The sequence below is a fragment of the Patiria miniata genome, unplaced genomic scaffold, assembly GCF_015706575.1.
Source record: "Patiria miniata isolate m_02_andy unplaced genomic scaffold, ASM1570657v1 HiC_scaffold_5, whole genome shotgun sequence".
In the NCBI taxonomy this organism is placed as follows: Eukaryota; Metazoa; Echinodermata; class Asteroidea; order Valvatida; family Asterinidae; genus Patiria; species Patiria miniata.
The window spans coordinates 32,883,336-32,895,639 of NW_024037072.1; the positions used below are offsets into that span (position 1 = coordinate 32,883,336).

A 12,304-nucleotide genomic window follows, 5' to 3' on the forward strand; every position below is an offset into this window, starting at 1 on the left:
ACACATATCCCTATGTAAATTGTATTCGTTTTGCTAAAATAACACTTACCTTTTGTGTGATCTGTAGACAGAACTTTGAACTTGTTGTGCTTAAAATTTCGTAACTGGAAAAGTACATGAGTGATTTGTATGATTCTTGTACTAAAAGAAAGCTTATAAATTGGGCTTTTGTATCCTAGATTGTGATAGTGATACATGAAGAACTTCATTACGAAAATGGTCCTGCCATTTGGGTTTTCTTTTTTTACTCACCCTGTAGGGAAAGAGAGAAAAAACTTGCCTTGGGAACGAAGACCACAATGAGTGTGATGCTTGTGCAGAAGAGGATGATGCAGGAGACGAAGACGAAGAGGGCCTCCGGGTTACTGCTGATGACGACACTGACAGCTACACCGATCAGACATAGGATGACTACATTGTAGACACTGACGCCAATCAGCTTACTGTCATTCAACCCTGGGATGGACACCTGCACGCGATATTAAACCACTTAGAAATGCTAGCGCTAATAAAGATGCATTCCCTGTGGTGTTTCGAGGTTTCACCCCGAAAAATACATTTGTTTTTTATTTTTCTCCTGGCAATATAAACGGTTTTTTTTAATGTTTACTAAGACATTGAACGAAATCAAAAGCCGATGTTTATAGTTATTAGATTATTTCTTTACAAAATTCGACTTATTTTCGGTTCGACAATAATTCGGCTCTCGCACGGTGGGATCATTAAATGAAATACATTGTGTAAAGGGTTGCAGAGGACCAAAATCATGGGGGAAAGTAGTTGATTCGTTGAAACAAAATTAAAATTCGTTCCGAGGATAAACATATTAGAGCAATGGTACACATCATTAAAATTCAATCAAACTTACAACTTAGAACTTTAAGGTAGAGAGGAATATTCCTACACGCTGCATGCTTAGATAGTTTATATGCAGAAGGCATTCATTAAGGCCAAAAAAAAAAGTCTCCGGTTTTTGGTATGGAGCTCGCCCAAAAGTGGTGCGGCGACGCGGCTTTTTTTTTTTTTTACCCAACTTTTTTGCTTCAAATGTCGGCTGATGACTGCAAATGGTGCCCGACTAAATTAGTGCAAATGTACGGGAGTCCAGAGAGTTCACATAAAGCTTATTCTCGATCATACCCCTATCTAAAAACACGTTAGAATTGTGCTGCAGCAGGATTCCAGTCAAACCAGTGAGTTTGGCGGTTTTGAGACATCATCTTTTATTGAAAAAAAAACTTTTCCATTTTGCCGACGCGCATGGCTATGGTGACGCGCGCGCATACCAGATACTGGAGACTTTGTTATTTTTGGCCTAATCGAAAACATCATATTTTCAGTCTTTCAAGCATCTTGAATAGATCTAGATATTTTCTGGACGCGGGACTGTTTTGGTATGTTTGCTCCTTACAGGGACTATTCCCGTAGAAGGGCACTTTACTCCTTTTTTTAATTCTTCCAAAAGAAGTTTGATGAACCAGGAGTTCCGTTCTTCAAGGAAGATGCATGCTTCAAGTCGACAGCATCACTTCAAAATTAAAGTGGTAATTAATGTCTGTATCAATTTTAAACCAAAATTCATAAAAATTGAAGTCACACTGCATACCTTTCTCGTTTCCCATGCCAGGAAGGTGCCAAAAATGAGCAGTAGCCCCTTGTAGCCGTAGAGGGCGCCTAGCCAGTAGGTGAGGGTATCACAGGTGCAGTAGCGGATGAAAGGCTGGATGATTCTGTTCGGTATCTCTGGGTCATCCTATATTGCGAGAAAGCGTGGTCAATTCATTTAAGTATTAACATTATTGTAGATTGACAAAGACAAGATCGTTACTTGGGTATTTTCCAAACTCCGGTTTCTTACTAGTTTCCAGCTCAGGCTTCATGATATTTTAGGCCATGGGGATACCGCCAAATAATAGTTTCATAATATGCTTGAAGAACTCCAAAATAATGGCCAATGTTATAGTTAAAGTGATTGTTTTGTTTTATGGTGGATATATCTAAGGGTGTCTGTAGTCAGAGATGCAGCCAAAGTTGGAGACGAAGCCAAGATTTTTGAACGATGTTTGAATCGAAATCCATTCACCTAAAATCTGGCAGAACCAGGCTGCAATACCCGCGACAACACGCAAAGCGGACCAATTGTCTTGTATAGACTGGTCTTAAGACGTTGTTCTATGCATAATGGTGTGCGCGATCACCTGCCGCAAGAGGGCGTTATCGCAACGGATCTCTGTCACCCACTAACCGCAATCACAACGTCTTGGGAATTACGGCACAGCAGTAACTGAATTTGAATTGATTTGCCCTAAAGATATAAGATCTACCCTAAAATATGTTTTTCTGATACATGTACTTGAAAGAATGTTGCATTCAAACTTCCTGACCTGCTGATAGAGGTCCACTGATTGAAGCCGGACGGGGTCAATCACTTGCCATAGGATCAGAATGATGACGTCAACAAGTAGAAGCACAAACACCATGATGAAGAGTTGCTTGTCCGTTACGATCTGCAAAAAAAACCGACGCTTTCATATTATCATGAGGCTGTGTAATGGATCCGCAGTATTATCAAGTGCTAATTGATAAATTCGTTGTACCATAAAGTGACGGATCACTCGGGATTAAATATCAAGCACCACAAAGTTGTGGCTAGTGTATTCTTTCTTTATGTACTTAGGCCTAGTGCACACGATCAGTCTATTGTGCAGTAACTGTCATACGTGATACGTCACTTCCTTGTGCGACTAATTTGTAAACGGATACAACGATATACTGACTGATCTTGCAACTTTGGAAGAAATTCTGGCCCTTTTTTTCAATTTATCAAATATTTCTCCTTGGGAAAATACTACAACGTTAACCAAAAAAAGTGCCTCGGAAGGTGCGACATATCATGAACAGCGCCACCACGACTAAGACATCCGTCATGGTCATGGTAAGTCAGTTTACCGCCACGGAAAGTTAGTTTAGTATTTCAATTGCGCGTGCGCGAATCAAACTTGGATGATTTTCCTTTCGGATTCACTGTTCACCGTATGCGTGACAAATCATAGCGGGTACCAACAAATTGACAAAACGTTCTTGTTCAAAATTATGGAAAAGATGAACAAAGAAATTTGCTGGAGCGGGGTTTGAACCTGCGACCTCCGGATAACCGTTCCGGTGCTCTTACCAACTGAGCTATCCAGCCCTATGTTGGCGGTTCCCCAATTAGTCAATATCTTTGTTCAAGGGGCGCTAGTCAGAAGCCATAAACCAGTAAGCCATACGGCCAGGGATCACGGCCAAAGTCACGATACAGACCTTGGATCACTCAGAGAGCATACGGCTTTTTATTACACATTTTCAAATGAACCACACAAGGGAACTAACTAGGTGAATTAGAAAAATTGAAAAGTTGAACAAAGAAATTGACTGGAGCGGGGCTTGAACCTGCGACGTCTGGATAACCGTTCCGATGCTCACAGGTTCATGCCCCGCTCCAAACAAATTCTTTGTTCAACTTTTCAATTGTTATAATTCACCTAGTCAGTTTCCCCGTGAGGTTCATTTGAAAATTTGTTCCAAATTACGTTACAATACTTCCCAAACTTTGAATAGGCCTGAGCACCAAGTTTCAAGGTGCTTAGTATTTATGCTCTTACTTAAAGGCAGAATCCAGATCTATAGTTAAAATGCCTCCTTTAAGTTGCGCGCATATATCTACTGCATATATCGGATGACCAATCTGGTTGTACTAAGGCGGTTGGAATACCGATTGGCTCATTCTTACCCGACGTTTGGGGGTTTTGAAGGCCGCAACACGATGCACCCTCCACGTCTTACTGAACATAGCCCCGAACGCCAACACAAATCCTACGGACAGAGTCCATGTCTTCACCTTTAAGAACAAATCAGGAACAAAATTATCAGGGCCTACCTCCGTATTTCTAAAAGGATTAAACTGTTAACGAGTAATAGGGCCTGTACAGGCTGCGAACAAAGCAACTTGCTTACGTTGGAACAATCAGTTCAATTTATGCAATACCTTGCATTTCGAGAGAAAAAAAGAAATAGTGAATATGCAGTTTGTGCTATACATTTAACGGTTTTCGCACAGGCTAAATTTGTTAATCCAGAACACAACTTTAATGAAAGAAAGTCCGAACAACTGCAATGGAGGGACACAACGCGTGTATGCACATACATACTGGAATTTGTATCCTTGTGGAGACATTTCTTTGTTCTCGTGTAGTAAAGTTTTCTAAAACTCTTCCATTTGCGACATATCAACAGAGCTTGGAAATTCCTAGTTCTTGAGTAAAGTCCATATATCTATTTCGTGATAACCTTGTGGAAACTATTCATCTATAGAAATTGCCCTGTGGAGATGTATACAGTCTTTTGTTCCCTATTGTGTGCATGTCTCCAGAGGGCACGGTGTATCAGATCTGGTTTGTGCGTGTGGTAACAAACCCAAATAAGCAGCTTGGCTTTGTAACCTGTGAGTGGATGCTTGTGTTCAGAGTCCATACAACATCAGATTTTGTTTAGTTTGGAAAATAAATTTTAAATTTAATCCTCTTACATAACACATGATCTCGAAGATCTCCTGCGAGATTATGTTGGTATCCAGCCCCGAGACGATGACGAAGAGATAGACCAGAACGGCACCAAGGATGATGAGATTGTTCAGATTAGGGCTCGACATCTTCACATGCCTGTGGGGGAAAACAGACCATTTGGCATTCGTTTAAATTGAATCTCTAGCGCGAGCATCAACATGTTTGGGTTGCCAAAATTAGCAATTTTGTTCAAGGCCACGCCCATATCCCATAGATCATCAATGGCCAAAACCGTAGTCGGAACCACAACAAGTGCACAATTCAAATACATCAATACGCATGCGCAATGTATATAGTGAATAACTAATCACTGGTTGGCCACTGGTCCTTATTCACCATTGCTTTTGCGCATGCGTGCATTATACACATGTTGGAGTTTCAGGACTGAGTAGGTCATAGGAACGTAGGCCTACTTACTTCTGCTGACGATACCTCACGTTGAAGGCCAAGAAGCAAAGGGACACGATGATGCAGACGACCGTTACTCCGGACACGCAGAAGTAGAGCACCGGAGACACCCCTTGGTACTGCCGGACAATCTCCATGACATACTGCGGCGTTCGGTCCGGTGGAGGCCCGTCACCTGCCCCGAAAAAAACACTGCCTTAACTCTCTATTGACATTTTGTTTCAATATTAGGTCTTGCCCTTCACCGACGTATAAACACTGTATACAAAGTGTATTACCTCCAGGCGCAAATTCCATCTTATGAATAGACATTTGTTTCACAAAAGAAGGCTAATAACCCTCGTTTATGGTTTGCTGTAAGAAGCAGATTCTCTAAAAAGCAACCAACATCATTTTTAAAGTACAAAAAGGTGTAAATTTTGTTTTACATAATGCAAGAATGAAATTATATTAAGTTACGGTGTTGTTTACCTTTTAAAATCTTAAATAGTTCCAAAACAACCAATTGATGTTGGTGTTAGTGGAGTTGTAATCGCAAGATTGTTGCCTATGATGCTTAAGTTGAGTCAATAACTCTCGAACTTTGGTGGACTCATTGGTTTCTCTTCAGTTTCCGTTGAGTTATGTTGTTGAATGACAATTTATAAACACGTCACAAACTTGGTGCGGGAAAGATCTGCATGTAGCAATGCATGTTCATGTAGCCCAAAACCATGAAGGTTTTTAATTAAAGTTGCTCCCCTTGGTATTGTCGAATGTCATTCCGAAAATAGATTTTTTTTCAATTTTTTTTTTTCTAGCAGTACCAAAGTGACTCTTCAAATAAATCTCACGTTGAGTAATACGGAATAATTACTTCACGAATTTCGAATCATTTCGGGCAAGGCAATTATTCAGAGCATTGCACAAACTGGGACGTAAAGTTAAGCACCAGTATATAGGATCACAGGTATAATTGTACATAGATACCAACGGTGTTAAACCAAAAATCGCTGCTTTTGCGATGGATTTTTCTTGCGTTGGATGCGCAAAAGCACCCTAAATGAATTTGTTGAAGAGCTCGGGGAGAAATATTAAGTCCAAATCCATCTTGATAATAACTGCAAAGCGCACACCCAGATCACCTTTTGAATGTAATCGATTTTTTTCTGTTAACGTGACTGTTTTGTGATGGCGACGCACCTGGCCAAATGATTTCCCTCCGCCAAACTAGCTCGTTGTCCAAAGCGCTGTACAGTGCAACTTGCCTTTCAGCAAACTCTGTAAAGAGAAGGAGTAAATTCCGGAAAGCTGAATATTCACGTTTTCGTCCACACCACGTGTAACGATTGGTTTTCCTGAATGTTTTTATTTCACATTCAGAACTACTCCTCGGCGCATTTTATGAGCTAAAGCGTGAAAGATTAGACATTTTATCCTTGAAATGTGTCATAACATAAACATTATAATGTTTGTCGGATTGTTTGAAATGTTTTCGATGAAGATTTTCGCCCGACGTATTTTTTTAAACAAATCGTCAAATCTTATTGTTTAAAAGTCCGTACTGTTATGAACTGAAAATATTATTTGAAGTGTCTTTCCTATATTCTTCTCTGATAAAGAGAACGTGTTATTAAATCATTTTCAAGAGAAGATTTTACATTAATTTTTTTCGTACCTGCATGGACACGGCAAATAAACGGCAATGGAGCATCACAATCTGTCCTCTGCAGTTTCCCGCCATTTTTAAAGTCTATGTACACGCATGCGCCATCTTCGGTGACATCTGGAGAACTGCCGGTGGGAATCCAAGACGTATTCATTGCATCCCCCTGCATCAGCAACATGAGCACCAGCCTAATTTCAAAACCAGAAAAAAAGGGATTAGAGTTTAATTGGAATAATGTCTATATCCCGAATTCATGTGATAACACTCGCGTGGTTAACTTTGTATTTCTCCACGCAGACTATTGGACATACACTTCATCGACTCCAAAAGTACCCGCAATTTTATTTGCGAGGCTCTAGCGTCGACATACCATTTTAAAGCTTAGAAATTCCCTGGCGAGTATTGGTTTGATATTTAAAAGATTTTGAAAATTATTCGTGTTAAAATAAACCAGTGTCGAAAACAAATCCAACTGATTTCAAGGAAAATCGATGATACGGTACTGCCCGTACATCACATGCAAACTCGAGTCACACATTGAGCGCACTTTTTGAATAGTTACACTTGCACATGAATTTCAAAAGAGAGTTTTGTTATGCGGTGTATAGTCTACGTGGATCGAAAAAAAAAGGAAACGCAGAAAGTAAAAGGCAATGAGATCGTCACATCATTAACATGATGAAGAATTTCGAAAATAAAAAAGAACGACGAATGATTTTCCTTAAAATCGGTTGAGTTTGTTTTTGACATGCCTTTATTTGAACACAAATTCTTTTTAAAATCCTTTTGCAAATCAGACCAAATACTTACCAGGGATAAAGTTAAGATTCCAAGCTTTAAAATGATATAAAACTAATGGCGGTACGTGTTTCCGCGGTGACGCTAGAGCTTTGCAAAAGATGTTGCGGGTATTTTGGGACGTGCTGTGTACCTCCATTTCTGGCATGGTTTGGTGTCTGCGCTTTGCCATTCTTAGCCATTCTAAGCAATTGGTGCTGGCTGCTTCTTAATGTAAACATAAATTTCATTACGGAGATGTTCAAGATTGACTCTATGAAGCACATGAAAAGAATCAGTGTCCCACACGTTTGACTAGCTAGGGCGTAGGTTAACCACGCATTCCGTATTAACAATCAATACCACACATTTTGAGAAAAAGAACTCTGAAGTCTCCAAGTGATTTTCATCTAAGACTGGGAGAGTTGAAACGCACTGCGTGGGTGGCGCAGAACGCAGCTGTGCCTATATAGTGTGAATACACGACATACCACCTGTCTGGAGCCGCTTGGATTTCGGAAGTCCAGGTGTCAATGAGGAAATCATGCTCCAGTTCGCTGTCAAGGTGCGCGAGGGTGGCACCGGTGCGGGAGGCAGCACAATGGTCCCCGGCCTCGGACGACGGAAGCACGGGCTGTGACACGAACAGGAAGCAGGTGGAGTGGTGAAGAAACCAACCTTCTGGACAGGAAGCTGGGGGATTAAACAAATGGACAAAAAAAAACAATATTGAAATCATAACAAATGGCCATTTCCTGTTCAATTCCATGTTCACCGGCCTGGTATAAAGTGTTGAGAACAAGGAATTTTCGGTACTAAATCCTCTACCGTCATAGCCTCAAATTTAACTCATTAACGGCTATTATGGGCAGCTATAGAACACGGACTGATTGTTCAAATTCCTTATTACCTAAACTGCAGGCAGTTGATTATTAACAAGTAATTCTGAGGCGTGTTCTTGTTGAAAAGTTGGATGGCAAGAAGTCAAATTAGGCCTATATAGTGATTCAACAAAACATTTAATTCAATTCAACAGAATATTTATTTCCATACCTTCAACAGTAATAATGACACAGGAATAATACAATTATGTAGGCACTTAATGTAACAGCAGTAAACAGTAAATTTGACCATATACAAAATGACGATTTGGGAGAATAAGATCTGATGTACTTACATAAAAGAAATTATACTCTTTGAGTTTGAGGCAAGAGATCGGATGTCCAAATGAATAAAACTGAAGCGTGAATTGGTTTCTATTTGGTTTGCGAAAGACTTGATTATCTATCTCTAATTGCTTGCCATTGTGCCGTACAGCAAGCCCTCATACATCTCACCCCACCCCTTTCGTTCTTACAGAATACGAGCAATTCACAATTGACACGAGGGTCTATATTGAAGACGCCATTTTTTTCACCTGGCGGTCGAAAATTAATCGTCCAGCCGCTACGTCATTCACCTTTCTTTTAGTGTTTACATGCAGTGCCACTGACACTCTCACGCGCTAATGTATTTGAAGCTCCAAAAATAAACTCATCGGTATTCCCGCAAAAGGAATCAAATTCAAAGAGCGCTCGACATGAAGGTAAAAACTGCCGAGTCGTTATTAACAAGGACTGGTGTTCGCGCGGATGTCGACCTTTTTCCCCTTTAACTGGCTGCTATAAATAGCTAAAGTAGCGTGGCGCACTGTATTGCATTACTATTCCCTCTTTTTCCGTTGGTCTTATTTAACGGGAAACTTTTTTTTGTAGAGAAAGCGCCTTACCTTGCAACTGCTCGATCTGCGTGATACCAACTCGATCGCCACCCTTGAATCCAACGGGACCCTGGAAGATACGAAGCCAACCCAGAGAGATATGTTACTTCGCACATAATGACACTGAAGTTCAGTTTTGGGTTGGGTTGAGTATGTTTCTGCATTCAATTGGAAACGTTGAACAATAGAGGACAGTAGGGTCCCGAATCGAATTCCCGAGAGGTCCTTAATTTGGATTCTCGTACAAAACATAATGAAGTCTTCCTAAAAAGTTAAGGTAGAAACAAAAGAGGGACAATATGGGGTCCCCGATTGCAGGCAAATACATTATTGGGTGGGTTAGGTTGGGTTGGATTCGTTGATTTGGGTTACTACACTGTTATTAAAAGTGGATTATATTTTAGCTTTGTAATATATGATTCGGTCGGGCTGGGTTGGGTTGGATCGGGTTGGATCGGGTTGGGTCGGGTCGGGTCGGGATCGGTTGAATTGGAATGAGTATGTATGGGTTTGGTTGAGTTGGGTTGGATTGGGTCGGATTTCGTTGGGTTGGGTCACTGCATTGTTAAAGTGGATTATATTTTAGCTTCGAGTGTATGATTGGGTCGGGTCGGGTCGGGTCGGGTCGGGATCGGTTGAATTGGAATGATTTTGTATGGGTTCGGTTGTGATGGGTTGGATTGGGTCGGATTTTGTTGTGCTGGGTTACTGCATTGTTCAAGTGGATTACCCTTTAGCCTCGTAATATATGACCGAAAAGGTGAACAATTTCATCGGGCGTATGCGACAATTTAATTAAAGAGTTTATCAACACATGAAAACTCATATTTGTATTTAACCTTTAACAATATTATTAAAAGCACTTACAGAAACACCATCAAACTCTGTTTCGTTGAGGAGGGTGAAGAACAATTCCGCCATTTCACGATCGTCGTAAGTAAAGTCCTCCAGACGCCTTCCATACCTAAAAAAAGGGCATTCGTTCGATTTGAGAACGTCGCAATGGACAGAAAACGCAGTCGTATGGCAAAGCAGTTTTAGGGAGTTTCAGGGAAAAGGCGCGGAATCCGTACAGGCGTATCCGGCGAAGAAACGGGGAGGAACTTCTTCCCTTAATTCCCCGGCGACATTTGGCATTATTTAAAGGAAATGAAAGCGGCAGCACCTCTTAAGCGCTACTATAGATGAAATCCCCCCACCCCCACGATTTTTAAAGGGAATATACAACATTTGCTTTTGTCGTAATTTTCACAAATGGATTGTTTTGGGGAGAGTATTTTATAGCAGATATTACTTCACTGACTTTTTTGAGGTTTTATGTTCGTGGATGCTTAAAAAAAAACAAGAAAAAAACAATCATGCTCCTGTTGTCTGGTTCCCTGACCCCAAGATGAAACGCAGCAAGTTAAAGACGTCGGGAAATTGTAAGGTCAGGGACCCAATCTAGCTGGCTTGTAACCGCTCACGGACGTGTAACCGATTGCAAACAAAATGTGGTATTAGTAAATTTGGTGATTGGGGGCAGTAGTTGAACAAAAAAATCAGGTCTTTTGAACGCTAGTCGGCCGACCAGCGTTGGAAATTGACTAACCATTTACTGACAGTCCAGAAAGGTTTTTTCATAATAATTAATGGGTTTTTTTGGGGGGTTGGTTTTTTTTATGTGTGCAAATGTGTACATTTTCTTTAAGATGGATAAAACCCGGGGAGGGCATTTCTCCTTGTAGCGGATGTGAGGAGCTGCCACTTTCATTCCCTAATGCCAAATGTTGCCCGGGGAAAGTGAGAGGGTTACTTGGTGAATATGTAACTTGTAATCCGCCATTGTACATTGTTTTCCTGTATCATCGCAAAGCATCTTATTTGCGAGGAGTCTGCATAATTTTGAACCGATGTTTGGGCACATTTTGACACCAATGTTATAAACTTTGGACATACAACATGTATGCCGATATCGTTTTTGGTGGAGTAAATTGTGAGATGCAATGATGATCACAAAACGTTCTGGCCTACTGGCCTGAACCTATATCAATGTACTAGGCTTAGATGCTCCATATTAACTCATTTCCGAATTCGAAAGAAAATATCGACCGAGATTTGAAAAGGGGATGAATCTTCCGTGGCCGTGAAAAGGTAAAACCGAAATTGTTTCTTTTGAGATTAATCCTGAGAAACGATGGATTTTCATCATTCGTTATACGTAATTAAACAAAAGGTATTCTAAAAATGTTCAATTACTTGCAAAGAGAGTTAGATTCATTTGCAAGTCCGAGTTCTCTGGCAAAATATTTGCACAGCTGCTTGTCTGGGTCCAAACACTCACAATATTCCTCCTCAATCAAAGTAGTTAGACGACTCAGCTTTAATGCTCAAGCTTGGCAATTCCCCAACCACAAGACATTATAATCCAGTAGTTAGACTCGGATAACAGATTCGATTTAAAGCCTGCACGAAAGGACATTTTATTGAAATTGAAAATCTCACATGCACCGACCTCAGCTGAGTACGGCACTTTGCGAACCTAGTTGTACATTTTTGCCCTGTGGTGGGGAAAATCATTTTCTCTGTACTTCCCCGGCCCATTGTGATTGAACTTTGGGTAATGGATTTCCAGTGACGCTGAAATCGCGTAATCGAATTAGAAAAGGGTCGACTTTGCAGAAAGGTAGGCACGCGTCATTCAAGGGCCACGAACTATAGTACCTTCCGAGTAACATTGTATAACATTTTGCATTCATCATAAAAACAGCAACAACGTTAACCTTCCCAGCAAGACAACAAAAACGAAACGAACTATCATCGAGACCAAGGGCCTAAGTGCTCTCCTTGTATGTTCAGCTAAAACTCTGATGTTGAAATGCAAAACACTGAACTGGTGTAAACATTGTCAGTGGTGGCCCTTTTGGTGTTAAAATGACACCGGTTTGTTCAAACTTGTAGGTATAACCTCGAATAGCTTGAAAGTATGTTTACAAAAAAAAGTGCGCCTGCATGCGCGATGATCCAGCAAACTAAATGGACGGCATGCATATGTCTGAATTGAACAAGAAAATTCTTTGCAACTTGCAGCTTGGAAACTTAACACACGCGGCACTGCTTGAGTTTTTC

At 40.7% G+C, this 12,304-nt stretch overlaps 1 protein-coding gene across 1 annotated transcript in view; it reads right to left on the reverse strand.

Annotated features, from left to right (window-relative positions):
- The window catches only part of LOC119740441, a 54,020-nt gene that overhangs the window by 5,039 nt on the left and 36,677 nt on the right, over positions 1-12,304 (reverse strand). The window contains exons 8-18 of the mRNA XM_038215755.1: positions 10,064-10,160; positions 9,206-9,266; positions 7,929-8,130; positions 6,670-6,848; positions 6,195-6,272; positions 5,022-5,187; positions 4,568-4,700; positions 3,773-3,880; positions 2,385-2,507; positions 1,607-1,753; positions 281-469 (exon numbers count right to left, since the gene is read on the reverse strand). Coding sequence (XP_038071683.1) covers positions 281-469; positions 1,607-1,753; positions 2,385-2,507; positions 3,773-3,880; positions 4,568-4,700; positions 5,022-5,187; positions 6,195-6,272; positions 6,670-6,848; positions 7,929-8,130; positions 9,206-9,266; positions 10,064-10,160 — 1,483 coding nt within the window. The remainder of the gene's footprint in view (positions 1-280; positions 470-1,606; positions 1,754-2,384; positions 2,508-3,772; positions 3,881-4,567; positions 4,701-5,021; positions 5,188-6,194; positions 6,273-6,669; positions 6,849-7,928; positions 8,131-9,205; positions 9,267-10,063; positions 10,161-12,304) is intronic.